This window comes from Ixodes scapularis, unplaced genomic scaffold (assembly GCF_016920785.2).
Source record: "Ixodes scapularis isolate PalLabHiFi unplaced genomic scaffold, ASM1692078v2 PGA_scaffold13__105_contigs__length_92229423, whole genome shotgun sequence".
NCBI lineage: Eukaryota > Metazoa > Arthropoda > Arachnida > Ixodida > Ixodidae > Ixodes > Ixodes scapularis.
In genome coordinates this window covers 62,228,257-62,255,313 of record NW_024609839.1, presented here as the reverse complement: position 1 = coordinate 62,255,313, position 27,057 = coordinate 62,228,257, and the positions used below count along the sequence as shown (strand labels likewise).

Genomic DNA, 27,057 nt, shown 5'->3' with positions numbered 1-27,057 from the left:
AGTTCCGGAAAAAAGAATATAATAATAATAATAATAAATGAATAAATAAAGTATACATATATATACAGTATTTTTTTTTTTCTCGATCGTTTCGGAGTGAGAAAGAAATGGTAAGCTTTTCGTCTAGCTCTATTTTGCATTTTGTGGGCATTTTGATGGGTATTTTTTCTGTTTAGTTTTGTAAATCATAGCTTACGAGTGTTTCTTGAATATATTGCGTGAATGGAGTTTTCAAAATTTAGTCAATAATCGTTAAGGCGCATTACGTAGTTCCAATAATATGTTTTCCGTCTAAAGTTGTTTAGACTCTCTGGCGGCTATACACGGAAACATTACCAATGACTTGCTAATTTGTTTTTTTGTTTGGAATTATTTTCTTTTTGCGCAGCCATATAACTTCGTGATCTCTTGTGTCAGCTATTACGACACAATTTTATCATCTGCTTGCGACTCATGTGAACTTAAAGCGGATGCTGCGCGTTTCGCAAAACTGTCGACCCTAGCTTCGTTCGAGTTGCCTGCACCTAATGCACGCGCGCTGAAAAGTGTTGGGCGGTACCTCAATACACATACCGGAAATACACTCCCCTACACTTTTCTGCACCGGTGCAGGAGGTGGAGGTAAATCGAACGAAGCTCCTGTCGATTTTTGTAGCAAATGACCCTTGCAGACGACGCGACGTGACAGCGCGTTACGTCGTCTGCTACACGCGCACACAAAATGGAGGACCGAGGTGTACGTCAGAACATGGCCGCGCTGACACCGGCTTCCGCGCTGCCAGCTCCAGCGGTCTGGAGCAGTCGCCATCGATCTAGCGCTCTACGCGACTTCCGCTAGGGGAACGCTTCCGCCGCGTCTCGCCGCCGTCTCTTTGATCGCTTCATCCTCCATCCCGGCATCACCGGAATGGCACCACCTCGCCCTTCCATCACGGCCCAATGCCTTCATCCCGTTGCTTCCTCCCAAACCCCAAAGTCCCGCCGCCGATGCGACACGCCAGCCGGTAAGTCGGCTTAGTCGATTCAGTCGACGCTAGGTTCAGTCTCACCTTTTCCCTCGGTCCCGCGGCCGCCCGAGAAAACCGTTACTAGCAGACGATACGCGATAGGTCGCTTCCTCCGCATAACGTCGGTCGGGGTATCGCTTCCTTTCCGCTTCGTCGTGTCTCTAGATCTTTCTTTTTTTCGCGGTTCGTGTTCGGCGTGAATTAAGTTTACTATTTAACGAGTACCGGACTGATTGTAATTAGTATTTCCGGACCAAGGATATTCTGTATGTTTCTCAATTCCTATAATAGGTAATGCTACATCTGCAGATCAAGTCCCTTTGCCCCGCCTCGCTCCCTCAACCTTTTTTCCAACATGAAATGTGGCTTACATTGTCAATTGTCACACCATCTTTATATATATGTATATATGAGTATACGCATATTTAATCAGCAGTGAAGCAATTTTGAATTTGTATTTCCCGAATAACTACATTTTGAGGTTACACTTCGTCTGCAGATCAAACCCTTTCCCCCGCCTCGCTCCCTCAACCTTTTTTCCGACATGAAATATGGCTTATATTGTTGATTGTCACACCATTTTTATGCTATATGTACATGTGTATACATGAGTATGCTTAAATTTAATGAGTAGTGCAGCAATTTCAATTTGTATCTCCCGAATAAGGATAGTTGCGCGTGTGTGTGTGCGTCGTCTCAATTTTGAGGCAATGCTACGTCGGCATATCAAGTCCACATCCTCCGCCTTACTCCCTCAACCTTTTTTTCAACATTACATGTTGCCTACATCGTCGATTGTCACGCTATTTTTATATATGTCTATTTTTAATGAGTGGTGTACCGATCACAAATTATATTTCCAGTATAAGGATATATATATTTTTTTTTACTGTGTCTTCCCGAGGTTACGCTCGTCGACAGGTCAAGCACCCTTCCCCCCTCAACTCCCCTCAGCCTTTTCCCCAAACTTAAAATGCGACTTGCATCGTTGATTCTCAAACCAATTTTTTTTATATATATTAATTGCAATTTGCTGACGAGCGTAGGCTTCCTATCGGCCGTTTTTATTTCGTAACACTACATTTCTCCCGCGGAGGAAATACAGATGGTCCGAAGAACCGTCGTTGCGAAAATGACTGTATATTGATCGCTCGCAAGGCGGCTCTTGAAACTACGTATACGCCAAATTAAAAAAAAAAAAAAAAAAAAAAAAAAAAAAAGTTCTGGGCGAAAGGTTACAGCTAAGAATACAAGTGCCCGAGTGCAGCTCTATTGAAGACGCGGTCACGGGGTAGTTTCTGTCGTGTGCCTAGATTGCAGAGTGAATTTTCGACTCGGGGTCACGTGGTTTGTGGGCCGTGTTTGCAATGCGAGCTGCGAGGATGCGCCGAAAGCGTTTATCGTCTGCAAACCTCTCTGCCTCTTCGCCCGCTTTCCTTCTCACCCCGCGACTGCGCAACGCATGCGCAATCGCGCAACTTGCGACCGATTGGCGCAGGAGGCATCGTCCGCCTTTAGATTTCAAACGCTCTCCATGATTTGAGCCTTTCCCTCTCTTAAAGTCGAGGCTCTTTAAGGGGTTCGGTGATCTCCTCCCCGATAATAGACTTTTCGCGTGCGACAGACGGCAGGCAACCTTGTAGATTTGGCCATGGCAGCCGGGTGTCCGGTGTCGTCTGTTTTTGGCGAGGTTAGAGCCGTACTATAGATACACTCTAGCGAGGTTAAGTCTGATTCTTTTTTTCTGTCTTGTTTGTGTTTGTCTTGTGTTATTTGTTTGTGTTATTATTATTTGGTATGTGGCTACTAAGTGTGTAAGCTAACATTACTTTTATTTGGTATGTAGTGACGTGATGCGTATTTCTACTTCGAGTCAGAAGTGTTCTGTCGTGTGCCAGCCACTTGCAATTATTTCTGGAATGTTATGCATATATAACTAAATATCGCAGCTTTAGGCACGTGTATAACGAAATATCAGTCTTGGGCGCACATGAAATTCAATATCTACTACAAAAAGGCCTGGCTAGAATATAACGAGAGCAAAAACATGACAGCACATCTTTTTGGCCTTTTAGCTGGGCGCCAGAGTCGCGAGCTAAAGGTTTCTCATTTTAATTGCACATCGTATATTTAGGAAGCTCAAACAACTCGTCAGCGCGCGCGGAGACGATGGCAGGAGCCCGTGTCAGCGTCTGTCAACGGTTTGCGCATTCTTTGCAACCGTTTGCGAGTCGCGACCCACCGTGTGGGAAACCCTGCAATAGAGTATGCCGTGTCCTCCTCCTCTCCACACGGGTCCTAAAATGACCTCGTATAAAAATTGGGTTGTGTGTGTGTTTATACAGCCTAGAACTTGGTCTGCCTCACAGGGGCGACGAGTCTCCCAGCTGTAGATGAGAAATTTAGCCAGTGCGGTACAGCCGCTAGCCTGGGGTCTTTAACGTGCACCACGCAGTAGTGATACACGACCGCACGCCGGTACGATGTTCATCCAGATCGAAACGGGCAGGGGTGGGGCTCGAGCCCAGGATCCCTGGGTTCTGCAGCGCGAGCTTTCGCTCCACGTGCTCCGAGCTGGTGTGCGCTAGACCACTCGGCCACCGATCCCTTTTTTTTTTCTTTTTTTTTTTCTTTAATAAATGGAAATTTACTAATAGCTATTCAGCCAAGTCCAACAGTACACACACACACAACACAAAAGGTCCAAAAGTCACAGTCCACCTCACACGCCATGGCACGTAGAGTCGCACCCACACACGCTAACCAATGGAGCACAGGCACAGGCCACCAGTCACCAGAATCTCACACGCGCGCACGTGAATCACGTGGGGCGACAAACACACATCTTTAGTAGTTCTGTACAAAGTAAAAGGTTACATTGGCTAGAATTTACCATTCACCCAACGCATAAACAGCGATATTTACATATTTACACAATCTAAAAGTGCGGTAGGTTTAAGCACGCGTCAAAGAGGCTAAACCAATCTGGCACCGGTGGGCGGGCCTCGTACACACTCCGCACTTTCGCTACCTCTTCAATGAAAAGCGATCTGGTCGTACGGGGCTGTTCGGCATTTCTGTCGATCATCCGGCACTTCCACAAACTATGCAGCCCAAGAAGCATAAATAAATCGTAAGGGACAACTTCATGTTGTTCAACGGGGAGAAATCGTATACTGTGGTCGGTGAAGTCGATATCCTTTTTCAGTGTTCGTTGGAGAACGTCCCAAAAATACACTGCGTCATTACAGTATATGAAGCAGTGCTCAATGGTTTCCGGTTTGTTGCATAATCGACAGTTAATAGACCATGGAACGAAAAACCCTCTTTCCTGTAGCCACGCTTTAACCGGAAGTGTGGAAGTGTGTAATTGAAAGAAAAATGTTTTTGCAGTAGGCGATACACACATCTTTTTAACTCTCTTCAAAACATCCTGTCCAGGGCTGTCGTTAAACCTTGATCTATAAATCGGTAGTGTGAAAAAATTTTCAACTAAGGCCCGAGACAAACATTTTCTAGAAACACTAAACAAGTATTCCAAAGAAAACCGGACATTTAAAAACAACAGCGTGTCTACAACTTCTTTCCAAAATCCTCTTAGAACACACGAAACGTCATCTGTCGTTGAAACAATCAAAAAGGGCAAATGCGGCGCTAGCTTCGTCTGAACTAGCGAGGCCAGTAGCGGGTGTCTGATATTCCTAAAGAAGAATAATCTAGACACAAGTTGACGGACAAATAAGTGAGCAAGACCCAACCCTCCACACTCAAGGGGGAGGAATAAATTGTCTCGTCTCATCCGTTCCCACGAGGAACTCCAAATGAAAGTCGCGAAAAGTCGATGGAACGCTTGTATACGTGGGCGGGCACAGTGGAGGACTTGTAACACGTACATAAGTTTAGACGTAAGGAAAATATTGCACACGGCAGCCTTAGTAAAGATGGATAGATTTCGCACCCTCGAGGCATCTATTTTCCGTTTGATGTTTGTGGCAACTGATGTCCAATATGGCCCACTGTTCCTGGCCTGATCTAGGGGTACGCCAAGGTATTTTATTGATGGCTGATTCCAGTGGATCCCTGCAAATTTGGATGGTGTGGTTCCCCACATGCCTAGCCAAAATCCGCTGGACTTATCGTTATTGACCGACGCACCGGTGACTGTGCAAAATTTCTGTGTTACGCGTAGAGCTTCTTCTACACTGTCTTTGTCGGCACAAAAAAAGGCAACGTCGTCGGCATAAGCCAACAACTTCACTTCGGAGAAACAATATTGGTACCCACGAATATTGAGGTTTGTCAGCACGCTCAGGCAAAGCGGTTCCAAGTATAAGGCAAATAGAAGTGGAGATAGAGGACATCCTTGTCTTACTGAAGACCTAATAGCAATCGGTTCGGAGAGAGTGTTATTAACTATGATCCTGGTGGAGCAGTCCTTATAACATAATTTAACGCCGGAGAGGATGGTGTCTCCGATATTGAGGTGGGCAAGGACTTGAAACAAAAATGAATGGCTGACTCTATCAAAAGCCTTTGAAAGATCGATTTGTACTAATGCAACTTGGTCATTGCCTTCAGTCACACAGTCGAGTACAGACCTGGCAATGTGCACATTAGTCTGAATCGTTCTCTCCCGTATTCCGCAAGTCTGGTGTTCTCCAATTAAGTTGTGAGCTACCACGTGAATTCTTTCGGTGAGTAATTTTGCAAATATTTTGTAGTCAACGTTACATAATGATATTGGTCTGTAGCCTGCAGCTTTTCTCAACACTGCTTCGTCTTTGCTCTTTGGTATTAAGACAGTGTGACCTTGGTAAAAGGTAGGCGGAAGCATTTTTTCTTTATATCCGACGCGGAATACATCGAGCAGCACTGGAGCTAATAAGTCAATAAATGTTTTATAGAACTCTGCACCCAGACCATCAGGACCAGGTGTCTTGTTCGCGGGTAGTGCGTTTATGGCATTTCGCACTTCTTCTAATGTTAGGTCACCGTCTATCATAGTTCTTTCTTCCTCTGATAAGACTGGCAAAAGTGAAAGCAACTCTTCTACGCCTCTCTCGTCTCCTGCTGATATTATTTTACCGAAGAGGTTGTTGTAATGTTCAAGAAAGACGTCTAAGATGCCGGGGGTATCAGACACGGTAGTGTCCTCGTGGTCAATCGCTAGGATTTGTTTTGATAGCGCGTACTGTCTTTCGTCATTTAAAGATCGCCGCGAAGGGGGTTCCTTTAGCAGAAACCTCTCCGATCGCGAACGAATGAATGACTGCTCCTCTGTACTTCTCTGCATCATATCGCTGTAGCTGTGCTTTGGTTATATTAATGTCCTCTGTGCAAGTTCCTGGACGCAAAGATTCGAGCTCATATAATGTAGTAAGTGTGTTAAGTAGTCTTCGTCGGTCTTCCTTTCGTTCAAACGCAAGAAGACTAGAATACTCTATAGCCCAGTTCTTTACGTCTTGTTTAAACATATCCCACTTAGCAAAGATGGAAAGCATCGGGAGACATAGCACAGATGAGAGAATATCCGGAATGCGAATAGAGAAACGTTTCTCTGATAAGAGTGTGACATTAAATTTCCAAAGTTTCCATTGGGGGCGAAAAGATGACAGTTTTCTCTCCCCAATACATGTTGACACCACACAGTGATCAGAAAAGAAAATAGGTTTTACATTATAATCACTAATTTTAGCGAATAATTCTCCGCGAACGTAAATTCTGTCAAGGCGAGCATGTGCTGAATTTTGAAAGTGTGTGTAATGCAAGTCTCCATTTTTGTGGTCACCAATGTCTACAAGATTGTTGTCTGCAACGATTGATCCCAGCACAGTTGCGCTTGAATCATACCTTGACGTCGGCTGCGCCCGATCTCGGATATTGCATACACAGTTGAAATCTCCAAAAAGAATAATATTCCTGTCTGTTACCAAATGATGAGCAACGAAAGAAAAAAACACATTCCTCGCCGATACTGTATTAGGGGCATACACTCACATAAACCGCCAATCCTCGCCGTCATACTTTAAGTCACAGGAAATGAAGCGCCCCTCCTGATCGATGGTCAGGGAAATGGAGGAAAAGTCTCTAGCTTTCTTCAAGAACAGAAAGCATCCTGCTGAGGTGCCGCAAGCATGGCTTACACAAATTTCAAAATCAGCCAGGAAAGGTTCCAAGGCAACATCGGTCTCATGCACTTCTGAAAGCTTAGTTTCCTGCACAGCAAGGATGTCTATCTGTTGGTGGTGTAAAAGCTGGAGAAGTTGATGCTGTTTTCTTTTAGACTTTAAACCTCTAACGTTTAGGGTGGCCACTCGAAGTGGAAGGGCGCTACTCATGACAGTCTATGGTTGGGGATGATCGGTCAGAGGGATGCTTTTAAACGGTGTGGAGCCTGTTCCATGCTTGGTGTAGGGCTTTTGGCGCTTGCCTACCTGCTTTCGATCAAAGAGCTTTGATCGAGCAAATGAGCCGTCACCTGGCGTGTCATCCATGCGTGGTTCCTGGTGAACCAGGCTCTGGGACGGTATTTCCTGCACGTCATGTTCTTCAGGTGCAGTCAAGGTTGGTTTTTCAAGGGTCGTGTCACGGGAGGCGTTGTCAGTCGTGTCATGAGTTGTGCTGTGGGTCGTGGGTAGGGTGCTTTCGTCTACGGGTACCTGAGGCAGGGGCGGAAAGTCAGGTGACACTTCGCACGTCGTGGAGGAACCCGAGCACACCAACACGCCAGGGGTAGGTGGAACCTTTTGGCCAGACTCTTCTTGTGTTTCTACTTCAGGCTCAGGAGGTGGCTGGTCAGTAGCTGGTTTGCCCTCATAATCAGCGGGAGGAGGGATCTCACCCGTGGGCTCAACCACTTCGCTGACGTCCATGAGGAGCTCCGTCGATGTTTCTTCCCCACGAGTTGTTCCTTGCTTCAATTTATCTGCGTACGTAAGTACGCAGTCTCCTGGGGAATGTCCGAAGCGTCCGCAGTCCGAGCATCGCGGTATCCGACAGAAGCGACGAATATGGCCAACCCTGTTGCACCGGAGACAGAGCGGAGGTCTACCCGGCAGGATTACGAAGCATTGACATCCGAAGACCATCAGCAGGTAGGGGATCTTGGAGGAAGACACGCCCTCTGCTAGCGACAGCGTTACGTGTCTATTCATGGTTTCCATAGTTTCCATCCCTGGGACCCTCCATTTTTCTCGCTCGATGGAGATCACCTTTCCGTACGGTTGGAACGCTTCCACAACTCTTCGATCCTCGATGTGGCTCGGCAGCCACATCAACTTAAGCTTGACGTCTTTCGTTTCGGGGTCGATGACGAGACATCTCTTCCCTTTTACGGTAAGCTCCTCGCGTGAGGCCAGTTTGGCCTTTGCTAGAGCATTTGTGCACGTGATCATCCACACGTGTGACATCTGGTATTGTCCAAGACTTATAATGTCTTTTGGGTCAATGATAGAACAGATGGCATCCCTAAAATCCGGGGCACGATATGGTCGGGCTGCCATGTCCGCGTGAAGGAACAGAGAATTAAGAACGACGTTACCTGAAGGCAAACGGGGCATCAGGGGTGCTATGTTGCGCTTTTTGCACTCCCAGGAGACTTGGAAGAGGGAAGTGACGTCAACGACACAGCAAACGCAGATTGGATGTTGACAGAAGAAAACGAAATCAACACCCAATCTGCGTTTGCTGTGTCGTTGACGTCACTTCCCTCTCCCTAGTCTCCTGGGAGTGCAAAAAGCGCAACATAGCCCCCCAGAACACGGTACGCATCCATACTGTTGGCAGATGAAGACTCAGATGTGGACGGAATAACTCGGCCAGAAGCCGATTTGGAACTTTCGGCGGAGAACATGAAAACACGTCCACTCGGAACGGCGTCTTCTTCTTCCTCCTCGGCCACCGATCCCCCTCGTATAAAGAAACAATGAACCAGTGTTGTACGGAACGGCGTTCCTGGAACGCGTTTTTTTTTAAAGGAACGAAGGAACGCCGCCGTTCCATTTTGCATCAGTGGAACTGGAACGGGAACGCGTTACATTTTTACTGGAACGGAAAAAGGAACTGCGTCCCTTGTTTTCGTCTATTGGGGTAATTTCTATTTCATTTCTAAAAGGAAAACTCTAAAAGTATAAAAAAAAAAATCTTTGCGAAGAGCAGTATCTCGTTAACTTTTTGGTTACTTATCTTGGAGTTTATTTTGTGTGGGCCTCGTTTGGTAACAGTCGAGTGCAGGAAAGCGAGTGGACGTCGATTCTTTTATGAGTGCCCGAGACTGCGGAACAAAAAGCACAACTTTTAGTCCAAGGAAAAGACTCAAAAAGAGGGATGTTTCAGACTCAGCTACTTTCTTTGCTTAGCTTAGTGAGGTAGAGGCAAAGCTTTGCTTTACCTCTCCTTTACCTGCTAGTCTTGCGGACTGCAACATTGACAACTGCTGTTACATTCGAACTAGTGACTTTTTTGTCAGATTAAAACGCGTGAGGTTGTTGTTAAACACTCGTGCAGCGTGGGATAGAAGTAGATTTGGCTCGTCTGAATCGCTCACCACAAACGTGAATATGGTTAAAAGCTGAGGTTTGTAAAATTGAATATATGAACAAATAAAACCTTGCATCTGCTTGTTTTCTTTTCCTCGTGCCCTTCCATCACGGCATTCGAAATCGTATCTTCTCATTTGATGGGATATATAAAAAAAGAAAACTCTGCTTAATCTAACTAAATAGGGTAATCAGCAAAATGCATATGCAACGTATATGTAACAATACGTTTCATTTTTTTTTTTAACTGTAACGGGAACGAGTTCCTTTTTCACGTGTGGAACTTGTAAAGTAAACGCGTTCCAAAAATCATAAGGAACAAGCTTTCGTTCCTTTTTTTTTTTTTTTTTTTTTTTTTTGAGGAACGTGTACAACACTGCAATGAACGGAGTGCATTGAAACCTTTTACCAAGCTGTCTTTACGTGGTGCATTCCTCATAATCAAATTTCGTGAGTATGTTTTAAAAATTTTTATTCTGAAATCCATATTTATAAAATTTGAGTATGATAAATGCGCCATCTAAAACACATTTGTGAAAGCTTTTAGTGCACCCCCGTTCACTAATTAATTTATACGTTTTTTTTTTTTTTTTTTTTTTTTTTACGGTTGGATAGCATTTAGAAACACCCTGCATATATTCTGATACTTAGCTATGTGCACTGTTCGCAACACTGCCATCCTGGCCTCAAAACAGCGGGGAGTTCTGTCATGTAGCCCTTTTTCTAGCAATCATCCATTTTGTCTGACCTGCATCATGTTTCCAAGATTGTAGGTAGAGGGCGCACTCTAGCAGTAACGCTTACAGTGCCGGCTGGCGTGACTAAGCGGGTTACAGGGGGGGGGGGGGGGGGACATGGCGTGCGTATACCAGCAACTGTCCCAGGTGTTACACCGTAAGGATGTTGCAGTAGCACTCTGATACGTTAACTATTCGAAGTTTAGGCAGCAACTTGTCCATATGGTCGCTGGAACAAGCTCTCCCCCGAATATTTCTGGGGTGGGTGAAAGGTTCGCTTACACACTTTTCCACAGTAGCACCCTTTTGTACTCCCTCATTTACACCTCGTAAACACATAAGGGCGTTCCATGCAACCGCTCTATTCATAGATTTAATAGGGTGTATCACTCGAAATAACGGCGCTGAAAGGGTGTAGACATATGGTGTTGTGTACACGTCTCTAGAACACCCTTCTCAGACATTTAAGGTTTTTTTTTTTTTATAGAAGTTTTAAAATGCGTTTTTTTCGTACGTGCGTTCTTGTCGCTACTTGCTTGCGTGCTTTTCTTTTTCTCTCAATATATTTTGTTTGTTGTTGCGTGCTTGGAAAGTATTTACTAAATAACGGCTTCTTCTTGTTTACAGCAACATTCATCCCTTATCATTATTTCATCAAAATAAATCTAGACTGTCACGACGCGCATCTATGCCCGGAAAGAACACAGGCTGGCTTCGGGGGCATAATTCATTCGGTCAGATTTCCATCCGTCACTTCCGCTCCTTATGAATAGGTGCATTTGGCCATGGCGCATAAATACCAACACATCCGGTGCGTACGCCTACGTTACAAACAGCAGTTCTTTTGTATCTGAAACAGCCCCTCCCTTTATGTTCGTATACGAGGGATGATCAATAGGTTTTGCCTCCTATAGCTGTAACTTTTTTCAATCAGTGGTGGAATTGAAATATATTACATTTCAATGAAATTTTTCAATGTCCTCTTCCCCAGGAGCACATAGCTTTTCATCGGCGGCGATGCAGTTCCGCCCAACGGTGCACTACTATCCGTATGTCATCGTAGATGATTGAGGGCGGCTGTTGACGGTACTAACGTCCCGCTGGAGAAGGCTGCAGTTCCGAGATGTTTTGCCTCATACACCTCACAGCTCGGAGGACCTTGCGTCATCAGATTCTCGACTGTTTTCCGAGACAAAGTGACATCCGAAGTGGGTGTACGCGGGTTGCGTCCGACGACGAGGAGGTTCTGAACTTTCGTTCCAATGCGACGTCTTTCAAGTCCCATTCACCGAATAAAGAAGTTGCTGCCATGAGGCAAAATTTGTCTATCACCCCGTCGTGTGTATTTTTCTTTACCGTATATTTGTGTCGGCCTTGTTCGTGAACGCGGTTGGCAATAAACGTCCCGTACTGCTCATTTCGTACCGTCGAGCCGCCACGGTCGCGCTGCTCGTATGCATCAACAAAAAAAAAAAAAAAAAAAAACAGTCTGCGGACAGTGTCTGAGATTGTCTTTGCATTAGTTATATTATCATCATAACCGCGTCTTTACTGCGGCTTTAGTCACGGCGTGCAAGTTTGTCTGCTCCTGGTCGGATGGATAGCTGTACCCTTTATAGCGACAGGGCGGTAGCTTGCGCCACCTTTTTTTTACTTGCCAAATGCGCCTACTTGCTTTCGTTTCCCATCGGTGTCAACCAGTGACGACGACACGCGCTTGGCTGCCCGTCACAACGCGCGTTCCTTGCCCGTTCTGTGTGTCGTCCTGTCCCTCCCCGCGCGCCGATGCGCCATTCGCAACTTTCACGACCTATATATATATACTAGGGAGCGCACTGGTGCCTATCAAAATGTCTGTCATCTGGATGATTGTCGTAGAACAGCGGTACGAGGCTGGGTCTGCGACGCGTAAGTAACTCTAGTTTTGTTTTTAGAACCTATGTTAATTTTTCACGCCAGGAAGTGTATAGCGAGCACCTTTATTTGGAAGTCGATCGTCCCAGGAGCTAGAGAGCGCGATTCTCACACCGCGGTACCACCATCGCTGTAAGTTGCGAATCGACGCGTTTATGGAGCACTTGCTCGCCGTATAGGCCCGTAGCTCTAAGTTTCGAGCAGCGCTCCAGGCGAGAAAAATAGAATATTTGGCTCGCGTTTCAAACATGCGTCAATACGCTTCCCCCCTCCCCCCCCCCCCCCCCCCCCCCCCCCCCACTACAGTTTTTTTATACTCCGTTTCATTATAAGTGCCAGCGTAGCAGGGGCTACAAGAGCGAGCTCCGAGCTTTCAGTGTCGCTGCCAAGCACGCGCGTTCGTGCAGTGCCAGCATCGTTCAGGGGAACATGCTTAAGTAGCTTTAGCAAGTATAGCTTCGACTTCGCTATTTTTTATTTAGGTATACTGTTAACCCGTTAGGGTTGTTACAGGGGAAGCGTATTGACGCTATCAAGTAAAGTGAAACATACGGGCTCACGGAAGCTATGAAAGAGAGCAATAAAACAATAAAGCTGAAAGGAATGTTTAATGGGACGCTGAGCCCGCGAGCTGCATAATTCTTTTTTTTTTTTTTTTTTTTTTTTTTTTTTAGACGTTTTGTTATCGCGCGTCTACAGATGCTGACAGATGCTTGCATTCGAACGTGGCACGCGCGAAATCGGGCGTTACAGCGCCGCCTGGATGGTGCTGCCAGCATAACATGGTCGCGTCTAGCAGACGCGCTCGCGCCCACTGCCCGAGAGCGACGGGTCGGACGGTTTGGACACGCGCCAGATTGAAGCTGCCACCATTGCTGAGCTTCTCTCTTGTCTTAGCCACTGAAGCGGGCTTTGACGGGCCTCCACAAAGGTCAGCGCTGTGGTCGAAGGGTACACAGTCGAATCTAAAACGGCAATAACCTGGCAACAACCTGGCGGGAAATGCATTAAAAATGCATTTCCCGCTAAATTTTGCGTGGAAATTTATGTCACATAACCTGTACACGATTTCAGTTTTCTCCCTCTAAACTTAGCGGGAAATTTGATGTCACGTGACCTGACATCACAGGACCTACAGACCACTTCAGTTTACCCCGCTAAATTTAGCGGAAAGAAATTACGTCACATGACCTACTATATACCAACTCAGTGTCCCCGCTAAGTTTGGCGGGAAAATTAAATTCACGTGACCCGCTAAATTTAGCGGAAAGAAATTACGTCACATGACCTACTATATACCAACTCAGTGTCCCCGCTAAGTTTGGCGGGAAAATTAAATTCACGTGACCTGACGTCACGAGACATTCGGATAATTTTAGTTTTCCCGCTAAATTTAGCTGGAAAATTACCGTCACACGACCTATACACCGAATCTACGTGATTTTCCGAAAATCATCAAGGAATTCGAAGCTGAAGGTCGCGGCCAATTTTTTGTTTTCTAGGGTGCCTTCATGTCTGTCTGTCTCAGGGTGAAGACATCCATTATTGCCCTGAATGTGTCAGCACGTGACTCTCGCGCACTCGGTGCGGGACTTGGGCAGTAAAATGGCGTCTATGCATTAGCCAGAGCTACGCGCTCTTGGTGAGTGACACCGGATTGCGCGCACTTCAAAATGCATAAAAAAACGATTGGGCGGAAAAATCTCTGAGATGTCACCACTCAAGCAAAAGCGCGCGTGTGTATGAAGGCACTCTATTGTTTTCTTCTATTTCGCTTCCTTGGTTTCATTATTGGAGAGTTTTAGTAGATCGTTCCCATGACTCCGATAACGATACCCGATACTCCGCCGCCGCCTCCCTTGTGCATGCATAGTATCGTTGTCGGGCCTATCGGAGGTATCGGAACCATCTACTAAAACTCTCTATTGTTGCTGCGCGATAGCTTGTCGACGTTTTAGACGCGCAGTGCAGTCCTCAGCGCATTGTTTGTGCGAGTTTGTCATGACCGATATCAGTGGCTGGGCATCTCGATAAGATAACAAAAAGGGCTATTCTGGCGCGCGAGAAAAGGGTTTCTCCGAATCATTTTCTCATAATGGATAGCGTATGAATTATTACCGCCCGAAGCGTTCGTAGAGTCAACACCATCAAATTTGTAGCGAGCGCGTGAGTATGAGCGCGTAGGTCAGCCATATTAAGGAAAAAAGAATAAACGAGAAGTGGAAGAAACTCAGGCTGACGCGCAGATATATATTTCAACTCGCCGCGACAATTTATCGACGATAAATTGTCGTTGCGAGTTAGAAAAATATGTGTCAGCGTCTGTGTTCCGTCCGATCCTCGTTTCTTCTTATGATCTGTTATTTTTTTTTATCTTCTTTATCTTCTTTTTTCTTTCTTTATCGCCGTTATGTTTTGTTTGAACCATGTTTCTTTTTTTTTTTTTCTATTTCCAATATTATTTGATCTCTGTTATCATTAAGGACTGTTTTATCGCGCGGAGTTCGACCACGCTACAAGCTGTACGACTGCGACGTCACGCCGCCACGGTGGCGCTGCTGTCGGCGCATGCGCAGAAGCTCTTCACGAGTCTGATTTGTGCGCACGCGCAATGCCCACACCTACCCACCACCTGGTGCGGGCAGACGCGGACTTGTTGTGTAATCCGTGTGCTCCTCTAATATGATCGTTGGAGTGAAATTTCGTTGAGACAGTTTATGTAATAGTAATACTGCTGCACACGTTAGCGAAAAAAGAAAAAAAGAAGTGAAAACATAATGATTGCTTTGCTTAAGTTGATCAGTTTTATTTTATTTAGAACAGACTTGCACGATTTATATCACTTCAGGTAGAAAAGAGTGTTTTTTTGTTGTTTTTTATCGCTACTAGGTGTGTTTATTATTTTTATGGCTGCCTGGTACAAATCTTTTCTACTTGATCATTCTCGGCTTTAAATACAAAAAAGAATGTCCATAGGAAACATACGCTGATTGAAAAACGATAGATAGAAAATATTTTCAGTATTGTTTTGGGGAAAAGTGTTTGATTTAAATCGTCAAAGCCAAATCTGTGCGATACAAGTCACGATTCAAACGGGATTTCAATCACGAGTTAAGGCTAGGTGGCGCAAGCTACCGCCCGTTGTAAAAGGTATACAGCCATTATTATCCATCCATCCGATTGTTGCAGTGTCGCTACTCGAGGCGTAGCTTATTTTAGTGATTCCATAGGCCCGGCCGGTGCGATTCCTTCACAACCGCTTGTATGACTGCCCTGTCGAATGGGTCTTTCGTACTGTTGGGGACTGTACGTCAGCTTGTCATAGCGTATCCGGGGACCGGAACCGCATGCATTGATCAGCCTGGGAGTCTATTGTTCGTGACCGGTGTACGTTTCGTCTCGGAGAGCCGTGATCGATAGTTGCCCAATCTAATCGATGTGCACCTCGTACGAGACCAGCGGGGCATACGAACCTCGTTATAAACGGCCAAAAGCTTGCCTCTTTTTTTTTTTTTTTGTTGTTGTTGGGGCTTTTATTTGTGGGTTTCTGATTTTTCGAAATGCAGGGTACAATCACTACTTGGCAGTAGTAGCAGTAGTGTTTAGTTGGAATAAAACCCAATTTCAATCCCCCCCCCCCCCCCCCCCCCCCCCCCCCCACACCTTTTTCCAATTTTTTTCCTTCTACTTTTGGTTTGAGAAAAACTTGGTGAAAGTCCAGCCCTATCTTACACAAGATAGTTAGTTAATTGCAGTGGCACCCTCTCTCGCGACCGAACGTTTTCTTTTCCAGCCCGCGCATTTTAATATCGTGGGGGGAAACCCGAGAAGTGCGGCGGTTTTTCGTCGATACTGCCTCGGCGCTCGACGAAGGCGCGCCACCACCTTTGAGCTTTGCTCGGTCATCCGTTGCCTGGGCGTTGGCCCTTCCAAACACGAAAGCTCATTCACTGGCCCTGTTCTTTATTCATTTTTTTCATTTATTCTTATACCAGTGCGTGTGTGATGAACTGCTGGCGTGGACCCGAAAGCCAGAGTTTAGAGGGTTAATGGAAGCCGCCTCGTGGGCGCGGTCTCCTTTCATCGGGCGTTCTGTAGAGACTTTTTTTTTTTTTTTTTTCCTTTGTAATTTCTTTCGAGGAGTTGAATATGTGGTCTAAATATATGTGATCTATACTCATCGTGCGTGTACGTGCATGCGCGTACGTATAGCATCCAATGTCTTCAGCATATATTGTAAGCGACGTGCGTGACAAAAAAAAAAAAAAAAAAAGAAGCGAAGAGCATTGTTAGACTCATTTTCGGCGGTGTCAGTTTCAGAACGCGACGGTTCCTAAGTTCCACTTTGCTCTTTCAACACCCGATCAAACTTGTCGTCGCAACTGATGGTAAGTAGGGCCACAACTCGTGACGTCACGGTTCGAAACCGCCAGAGTCCGAACTCAAGAAGGTAGGGCGAGGGTAAGACGGGGCCCGGGAGGAGGAAGCAGACGGAACGCCGGAAAAGAGAGGAGGAAACCTCCTTCTTCCTCTCTGTAGCGTTCCGTCTGCTTCCTTCTCCCCAGCCTGTCTTACCCTCGCCCTACCTTCTTGAGTTGCAGCGGACTATAGTATATCTTTATGGAGAACATTGTAGGTATCCGCTCGCGTAGGAAATTTGTACGCCTCCCACGAGGGTTGGCGCGGCGTGTATGCAACACTGTCCCGACCTCGTTGACACGACCGTCGACTGCCGTCATGTATACAGCCGTGACGCAACAACGCAACGCACGTACACGCCCGCTCCCGGGGCTGAGCCCAATGAAGCGTGCTATTGTTTCGTTAGAGGCCGTGATCCGAGCTGCCGGCACTCACGTGACTCCCGCGAGCCAATCAGAGCGCCTGTTTATCGAAACAACGGGGCAGAGAGCGAGCTTTCGTGTTCTCATGTCGTCGCTCTCAGTTCCGTGTGTCGGATTGTCTCGGATTGTCAACCCGGTGGTCGGCATAAAGTAAATTCTAGAAGATTTTTCTTTTTCTTTTTTTTTTTTTTCAGTTGAGACATATTTTGTGGATGCTTAATACCAAAAAATGTTACGTCCCCGTGGCTACTAAGCGTAAGTTACAAAGTTTTGCCTGCCATAAAAGTTTCAGAGATGCAGAACAATGGCGTCAGAACAAAAGGGGGGAGGGGGTTGACAGTTGAAGAGACGCAGGGCGTGGTTTATTACGTATCTTCCCGCTTCGTGATTCGGCCTTCGGCATACTTATATCAACTCGGGGGGAAGAGGGCAATACCCCTTTCTCCCTCCGCATAACATTCCGATGCCACTGATGTAGAAAAGTTGTGGCTAGCGAGACGTTTACGAATTATAAACCAAAAAGAAAGCGCATGTCCGCCATCTGCTTCTTTAGTGTGTGCCCATCCGTTATTGATACCATCATGTTAAGAACAAGCGCAAAGCTACCAGGTCAAGTTAAGGATATGCAGACAACTGCCACGTCATGTTAAGAACAGGCAGAAAGCTTCCACATCACGTTAAGAACAGGAAACTACCACGCCATGCATGCAGGAAACTACATATCTTGTTAAAATCAGGCAGGTCACTTCCACTTCATGATGTTGTATTTCGTCGTCATCTTTATGGCCAGGTGTTCGTAGCCGGTGATGCCGAGGCCACATCGGCTGGGAAGCCGAAACGTCCTGAGGCGAACTCCGGTCTTCCTCGTCATCGGCGTCCTGTTCACCTGCAACCTATTCGGCCTCTTGATCTTCAACCGCCTAGAACACTCGTCGCAGAACAGTCCGTCGGACAAGCACCCGAACCAAACGACCGCACCAAACCACCGCTGGAGGTACGGACAATCGGGCGACGTCCTCTTGGGAGCAACCGAAGACCACGTCCACATCCTAGACGTCCTAGCCAGCAGGGCACCCTTCAAGTTCGACGTCGACAAGCAGTCGCTTGATGCCAGCCGCAAGTACAAGATCGCCCGTAGGTTCCTGTCGCCCCAAGTGGAACTAGGACCTCAAGACGGTGGCGGAGACGTCTGTCTCGCGACGCAGGGCTCCCTAGACCGCCTCTCCTGGCTCGTCGACCTTGTCCAGCTCTGGAACGGGCCGGTGTCCCTGGCGGTCTTCGTAGCCAACTCGGCGCAGTTCCAAGCCGTCAAGGTGTATCTCTCCCTCATCCGTTCCTGCTCGGAAGCCATCAAGGCCAACATGCGAGTGGATCTGGTGTATCCGGCTGACGAGAACCTGACCAGGAAGACCGTGTGGTCGGACGAACTCGGCTCCGATTTTTCTTGCGGCACCCACGCCGTTCTCCTGAAGGTTCTACAGAACGTCGGCAAGACGAAAGTTGTCAAGGGAAGTGCCAAACAGATGCTCTACCCTCAGAACCATCTCCGGAACGTGGCCAGGGACGGCTGCGCCCAGAGGTACTTCTTTCTCACGGACATCGACATTATGCCCAAGCCGGGACTCTGGGAGGAACTGTCCGACTTCTTCGGGCGGACCCTTCCGTGTACAAAGTGCGTGTTTGTGGTGCCCACTTACGAGATGTCCGAGACTGCGCCGGTGCCCAGGACGAAACGGGAGCTTTTGCACCTTGTCCGGCGGAAGGAGGCGAGGCCTTTCCACCAGAAGTCCTTCATCCACAACCAATACGCCACGAACCACGGCATGTGGGAAGGCCTGAAGCAGCGCGGCGACGGACTGCGTGCCGCGTACAGCGTGAAGAGGTACGAGTTCTTCTACGAACCTTTCTATGTGGCCGCCAAAGACGTGCCGCGCTATGACGAGAGGTTCGTCGGCTACGGGTTCACCAGGAACACTCAGGTTAGTTTGTCAGGAATCGCATGTTTACACTTTTTTTAGGTATTATTGATTTTTCCTGGATGTTTCGGATGGACGTTTTGAGTTCTCATTAAGCCACAGGTCGTAATGCCAAGATGGCAGATGACAGCAGTCCCACGTGATCAGAAGTAAGATATAAACTCCGAGGACACCTTCAAGTGAAATTACACGAATTCCCTCTGTCCACCTGTTGCTGAGTGCCATTGGGGAGTTTTAGTAGATGGCTCCGACAGCTCCGATAACGGTACCTGATAGCGAAACGATGCATGCGCAAAGGCTTCGGCGGAATATCGGGTGCCGTTATCGAACTTATCAGGGGGATCTACTAAAACTTTCTCTTGTAAGTTGATGCTCCCCGTTGGTTTGGCACGTAAACCCACATAATCTTGATTGTCACGTGGTCCCCTGCATGCAGCCTGAAACACACTTACTCATATTTTTGTTGATGAAAACTAAATTACGGAGTTACTAACTTGGTTCGTATACATGCATTTATTTAATGTGGCGAAATCTGCAACGAATCGAATGAGCGTCACAGCCGGAGTGTTTGACTGAATTCGCTGAGCCAGTGTATCGTTTCCTTTGTTCATCGGTGCATGCAAGGTGAGCCCGTTCATTCATATATACCTGTGTCATCATTCATTTATACGGGCTTATTGCCGGTGACAAATTGAGAGTGAAGTGGAAGCTCCTCCCACTTTAGCGTTCGTTTTGCTAAAGTGGAGAGAAGTGGGAGGAGCTTCCACTTCACTCTTAAACTGTCACCGACCATAGTTTATTGCGCTTGTTCATCCATCACTCCAGTGCACGTCTCCGCTCGAGCGCTTGGATGACAAACGACCTCCAGGTGCAGTGTGTCACGCGTCCATAAATATTCCTCCACCGTTTATCCACCGCGCAGTTCATCAAACAACCCGCCTTTTTATGTGTTGATTTCACCTCCTGCTAACCGATCAATGGAGTAGCCTCCAGCCACTAAATGCTTCAGAGGAACGGCACATCCGCCATCTTGGTGCTTGAAATCATTGTTGCCAGTTATCTGAAGCTTTATCTGAAATCGCTGGAAGCGCTTTAACGTCCCCCAGCTATGTAAAAGCTGGCTTCGACGGAGAAAACGAAATCGCCTGAGGTTCCTGACACCGAATACCTATAATGCTCAGGAAGGTTCATTTTTAAATCGAATGCTAAGCACCAAAATGGCGGCGACCAATTGGCAAATCGATACTTAAAACGTAGCTTATTTAGTATATATAGAGTGACCATCTCTTCATCCGTTCATGCGTCTGCATGGTCATGCCGGCTCCTACGGATGTTTCAGGCATCAATTATTTCAAAAACAAACTCTAACTTCACAGTCGTTGGATGGATGGATAATGTCAAGTGAGCGTCGACTGACTGGCAGGAACTCTGGCGATATCTGTTAATTACCCCTGAAAGCGTTGCCTATTCGCAACTTTAGAGGCGGCGACGCCACCTAGCGGAGAAGCCGCGAAAGAGAGGCAGGGAGCTGCCTACCCAAGGGGACAGCTTAAAGGGGCGGTGCAACGATATTCAATTGTAATGTTTTTCACTTTACACGAGCTTACTGGCACTAATGGGACTCAAGGATACTCGGACGCAACGGCACTGACCAAGAAACTCCTCTGTTGCGCTGTAATTTCGAGGACAAAACCGAGCGTTTTCATTCAATCTCTCCTTCGCAAAACCTGATGACGTAGCTCGGCGGTAGCTGTACCGCCCAGTGACGATATTTGAATGCGGCTTATAGATTGGACCCGAGCATTGCGTGGGCACTCAATTTGGGCTCGTGATAATCGACAGCTCGAGAAGCATTCGGGTAGTGTCCTGTGTCCAATCGCTGCAATGACGACAACAGCCGAACCATAACGATGTCTGGAACGCAGCGCGTGTCCTATGCCTTGCCAACCCCAGCGCATGGCTATGATCAACATTGGCGGCATATAATCGGCTCCAGATCACGTGGCCGCTTGTTCTGGCTGCGAGTTGAGGGCATGACCTCTGCTCGTTTTTCTTTATTTTTTTTCTGTGACTTCGATTACGTGTGGTGAAAAACAAACGGGCATTTCACAGGTCATTAACGTCAGAGATCCGTTCTAAGCGGTATTTGCGCAAAATACAAAAATCGTTGCATCGCCCCTTTAAAGTGGCGCGGTCAGGTGGCCGAAATGTGACGCGGAGCAAAGGGGATTAAACGCTCGCCGATAAAGTTGCGAATAGAATATGTGCACGCAAAAGAATGCCTCGCGCGGTGAAAGGCGCATTAAGGCAGTAATATAGCCTACCATCGATGTTGTTCCTGTTTGACGAATTGTGCTGTGCTTGCTACTAAAGCCCCTGTAGATATACTATATAAACGTTGCGCGATTCATTGTTCGAAATGCTTCCCCTCGCTGCCGCCTTTACTCAAAAATGGCGTCGTGCAGCCAGACAAGGGGAGGCTTAGAGGAAAGGTACGACGTAAATTTTTCGTTTGCAGATCCTTTAATTGCTGCAAGTTGCTAGCTGTTGGTGCTTAACACAGTACAACTAGTACCATTTTATACGAACTAACAAAGGTTCATGAGCATCGTCGTTCGTCTTTCTTCCGTTAAGATCAGGAGAGGGAACCCGTGCCCGTAAAATACCGAATGAACGCCCACTCCCGAAAGATCGCCCACCTGTATTTTCCCTTTGTATGTCTTCACCGTGGGAGGGCGTTTGTTTGGAACTGTCTACAGCAAAATATTCTGTGCTTGCACACAAGTGTCGTGTGTTCCTTTGTCACCATTAATCATACTGTGTGCGATGAAAAAAAAAAGCTTCATGTATGGCCAGGTGTACGAGACCCACCTGGCCGGGTTCGAGTTCTGGGTGCTGGACGAAGCCTTCGCCGTGCATCGCGGCATGCGGAACAAGCGCTCCATGGGCTACTGGAGGGAGCGCCAGAACGCCCTGAACCGGAGGCGCTTCGTCGTCTTCCAAAGGGACATGAAGAGGAAGTACCGGCTCACAACGAAGAAGGCCACGGCACCCGCTCCGACGACCAGCAAGACGCCGTCGTCGTTCTCCAAAATGCTACAGGGTTCTCTCGGACTAGCGCCTTCGTCTTGAACTAGCTCTTACGGTCTCTTGCAACGTAAGATCGAGGGAAGAGGCTCTGCCCACAACGAGCCAAGCTCAGCCGCACATGAGGCGGTGGACCAGCAGTTAATCTCCTGGTGAACTAAGGTACAGTGGCATGCGCGAGACACCACTGAGCTCACTCTAAGCAACTGCATACGTATGTGGCTATGGGCCATTCCAATAGGCGCCTTCGTGAGTCGCCATCTTTGTTTTCAGGGCTGTGGAACGGATTCTGAGCATGCCGAGTAGCTCTCTCCTGCGCAACATCGGACGCGGTTTACATGCATCCTCATGTCAATGGTAACTTGACCTAAATCCTATTTTGTATTGCCAGGAAAAAAAAAAAGTTCGTTTTTATTGAGTTGAGGATATCATTTTTCTCTGGCAGTTTGAAGGCGGTATTTTTCCTGTAGTAGACCTTACCTTTAACAGGATCAGCAAGCTCTTGTCTGGCGGCCATACCTGTGTGCGATCTGTGGTCAAGCGCACGGGGAAGCGAGTTGTTCGCCAGATTCCTTATCGTCAAAACTCTTGATCGTGGCAGACCACATAAATTGCCTTGCTTACAGTTCGTGCTGACGATGGGCACTGGGGAAAGCCGTTGGCGGTAATTCTTGCTCTCGTTCTTAACAGACCCTAAAAAAAAGAAAACAAATCAACCGTCTCCTCATTTGTGCAGCAGCTACTAAATAATTTGTGCATCCACTACTAAATAACGCGCAATTCTGAAAAAAAAAAAAGAATGTTTATACAAAAAGTTAAAAAACTGAAAAAAAAAAAAAACACAAAAAAACACGTCAGCCGGTTAGTGGTTTCGCGTCCCATACCGCCATCACGGAGGTCCTGTTTTCTTAGAAAATTCACGCGTCGTTACTGTTTATTTTGAACGCGTTCTAAGATCAGACTTTTCGTTCCAATTCAGTCGAGGTTGGCTTTTTTTTTTCCTTTTATTTTTGTTTAGATGGGAAGGCTGGAGTGCTTCTAGCGATGTCCTTGTTTCCGGCATATCTCGTATCGCGCAGGAAATGAAGCGCGGAGGTGCACCACGCTCACAACGTCCGTGAAACAGGCGTGGGGTATATTGCACGCGTTTTTGTTGCGGTAGTCCTTTTTTTTATTTTATGTTATTTTACTCTTCGTGCGATCATACCGGCTTGCGCAATATCTGTCTGAGTCTGGCATATTTTCCCCCGCCGTGATTTCTGCGTTAGGGCGCGCGTTCGTCGCGTCGACTTGAATCATCTTTCCCGCTCGAACGGAAGTTTCATCAAATTTCATTTTGATGCGGGCGCGCAATATATACAACTTCCGCACCTGAGTTTAATGGAATCTTCCACGACGGAAGTACAAAACGAAGCCCCTACGGGACCGGTGTGCAAGCTCTCCGTTTTTTCCCATTGCCCTTTGCAGCCCAGTCGCGTTCTAACTTACTTAAGGAACGCTCAGAGAGCGTGGCTAACCGTTTGCATCTCATTATCGTTCAGCAGCCAATCAGATCGTGGCATAAGAACGCCAAATAACGAATCAAGAGGCGTCAACCTTAAGCTGTCGGTTAGTATCGTTCACAGCGTACATATACACGCAAAACGTCCGTTTTTATTAGACCACGTGATCGGATCGTCAATGAGCGGACAACTAGGTGCTCGTGGGGTCCCTGATTGATTAATGCATTTCTCTCTCCTTCTCTCTCTCTCTTTAATGTGACAGCAGCAGGAGAGGTTTCGCCCGCAATTCGCCAACGCTCCTCCAACTTTCGTGACGTCAGAAAAATAGCCCGTTCTCATTGGTTGACATAGTGGCGCCACTTTCTCCAATACCTGGGAGGGCAGGAGCCTCTTCTGATGTTCTGACGTTGCAATTTTGTCTACCTTATTTTCGTGCGCTTCGTCTTCAGAACGTAAAGAAGACATACATCGAATGTCCAAACGCGATACGCCGTATAGTTCTGACCACTCAAGCCAAGACGCGGTGTCGCTGCAGATGCGACGATCGAATTGTCCGCGGACAATGTCTGCGGACAGACTTTGTCCGCGGAACGGCGTGTGAACACTTCTACGGCGGGAGAACACGCGGCACGCTAGCGCCATCCATCAAGTACTCCTGGAAACACCACCGGTCCCCGAGTATAACCCCCAGACTGGAGGGTTTTGCGTTATGAGATCAAGTCGACGCGCTATCTACGAGAGACGGTCGCTTATAATGTTGTCGGACACACTTCGAGCTCGTGGAGGAAGAAGTTGCTGCGTAAGAAGTTGGGAACTCAACGGAGGTGGCGAGTGTTCCAGTGCTGCCCGATAGATGGCGCCAGTGTGATCTCCGGTAAGCGGTCGCAACGCATTCGAACGCAAATGTTTTGTCGCTTGGCCAGATATTTTGTTTTTTGTTGTGTCGGCGACCGGCAGTGATGATGTCCTGGTGTCCAGGGTCGCATACTTTTGTTATTTGTTGTACGAGTCACCAGCTTGCAGCGGCACTTCGTGTTGATGGGCCCTATCATATACAGCGTCAAAAGCGAATCAGCATGGTCCTCGTCATGTTTTTGTACGTGTTCTATATCATCGCTGAGCCAATCATGTAAGGGAAGACTCGGTGACATGCGCTTTCGACACTGTTTGATTGGTCCCATGTACTGATCTAGGAGGCTGGATGGCGCATCCTCTCCAATCCTCCTCTCTCTCCTTCTTTCCTCCTCCTCCTGGTGCAAGTGAACCCACCGGAAGTTCCGATGCTTGTCCCGGAAGGCGAGCGTCTGCTGGGTTTCCGTTCAGTCGATGTTTTGGTCCGTGCTTGTAAGTTGTTTGTGCCTTTGTGCGGGTTTTAATAATCCCGTTTTGAATTAAATCCCGGGAAGAGGGCATTGGAACGTCGAACGTGTGCACACTTGGTCAACAAGAATCTCAAAATGTTCACGGGGGGGATCGGGTGCCGAGTGGGCAAGCGCACACCAGCTCGGAGGACGTGGAGCGGAAGCTCGCGCTGCAGAACCCTAGGGATCCTTGGTTTAGAATCCCCACCTCCGCTCGTTTCGATCTGAATGAGCATCGTACCGGCGTGCGGTCGTGTATCACTACTGTGTGGTGCACGTAAAAGACCCCAGGCTAGTAATTGCACTGCAGTGGCTAAATTTCTCATCTACAGCTGGAAGACAAGTCGCCCGTTGTGGCAGGCTAACTTCAGGCTGTAAAATCATTCACACCCTTTTTTTTTTTTCAAAATGTTTATTTTGATTGGTTTTTCGGGAGACCTTTTGGGTCTGCATGAGCTGTAACTGCGCAACAAGCGGGCCCTCTTGAGATGACGAGTAGAAATCGAGCGCCCTGAACGATGCTCGAACCAACGTTACTTTGGTTCGAACAAGCACTTGGAAGAGTTGAAAAGCCTGTCAAGCGCTCACTTCCGGGACAATCGACTTACTTCCGGTGGCTTCGTACCTGTTTGCTCAATGCGCCATCCAGCACCCTCACGAGCTCATGTCTCGTGAGCTCGTGGTCTCGTGGCATATCGCAATCAATATGACCTGAAACACCCGATCCAGTTTTTTTTTGTTTTTTTTTTTATTTTTATTCTGTGTCTGCGGTCCCCACGAGTTCGATTATTTCCCAATTTGTCGACGAGTCCGAAGTGTGTGACCTCAACTTCGCGGTGCATTCCATGGTTCGGACCACAACGAAGAAACAAGGACTGTTTTAGCTCACATTGAACGCCATAGTATACGTGTAGCTAATGAGCAACGTCGACAAATGTCGACTACTTTGTGACGTGGATTCCTCACGTAATCGAAGAGAAAGAACTTTTAATCATTTCGACTTTGAGAATTTAATGGACTTGAACTGGCCACATGCTTACGCCACTTTTGTTGTTTCGTGATGTTTTAGCCGAGATGAAGTTGTACTGAGACGCGAGAGCTCCTGTTTTGGAACGCTGCTTCGTTATTACGTCACTGGTTTCCTTATGCGTCGCAGGTACTTTATGACGTCACTGGTTTGTGTTAAGTCAATGCCTCTGTGCTACAGGCGTGGAATGTCGCGCGCTCTGGTGAGTAGGAGACGCTGTTTTGGGATCAAACGAAGTACGTACAATGTACGAATATTTTATTTTTGTCACGCAAAGCGCAATTTTCTCTGCGACTTCTCTACAAAGACGAATTTCTTATCCGCGGAGTTGGACGTTGGGCATCGTGCAACTGTGGTTAATTCTGATATAAGAGTCAAAACGCAAGCGAGCTGATGCGCAATAATAATTTTCAAAACCCGAGACATAAGGAAACAAGGATGACGTACACCGTTTCATATATGAGACAGTGGTGCTTGTCTTCTTTGTTTCCTTTGTCACGAGGTTTTTAGTTAATATTATAGTGGTTTCTTCCGGCGATTAAATGTATTTTTGTTTTGTCTCCCGAATGTTCCAACTTTCTTTTCTTTTTCCCTACGTTGAGACCTGGTGTTACTTATGTTTACTCGAAAGGCTGTTTGATGGTGCTTTTACGAAAAAATGAAGTGATCGCGTTACAAACGCAACACAACTCTCAATAAAAAAAAAAAAAAAGTAGTTGATGAGATGGGGAATTCTGTACGCAAACATATTATTGTATACCACAATAGCGAGAATGTGAATAAAATGAAACATTGTTGCAATGCGTTTTCTTTTTGCGTATTGAATATTTTTTGTGAGGTCATTTCACGACATGTTTTGGCTGTGATGGCCGTCATTTGCGAGCTTTCGCAGCGGATCCTCAGGTGTGTGTTTCCTGTAGGGTCGTCGTGGCGCGTGACGTCACAGTTTTGCGTGACGCCACAGTCTCACGTGACGTCACAGTTTTGCGTGACGCCACAGTCTCACGTGACATCACAGTTTTGCGTGACGCCACAGTCTCACGTGACGTCACAGTTTTGCGTGACGCC

The 27,057-nt window shown here is 47.1% G+C and overlaps 2 protein-coding genes across 2 annotated transcripts; one reads left to right on the top strand and one right to left on the bottom strand.

The window, feature by feature from the left end:
• Nucleotides 1-721: 721 nt before the first annotated feature.
• Nucleotides 722-22,725, top strand: LOC115326302 (beta-1,4-glucuronyltransferase 1). The gene is given in 5 exon segments (XM_029987117.4): nt 722-736; nt 783-1,004; nt 17,827-18,000; nt 18,002-19,015; nt 21,869-22,725. Coding segments are annotated over 5 exon segments (1,701 nt in total). The 3' UTR covers nt 22,145-22,725.
• Nucleotides 3,803-5,133, bottom strand: LOC121835548. Its single transcript, XM_042289926.1, has one exon. It carries the CDS (start codon nt 5,116-5,118, stop codon nt 3,946-3,948), a length of 1,173 nt encoding a protein of 390 aa, XP_042145860.1. The 5' UTR covers nt 5,119-5,133; the 3' UTR covers nt 3,803-3,945.
• Nucleotides 22,726-27,057: the final 4,332 nt, after the last annotated feature.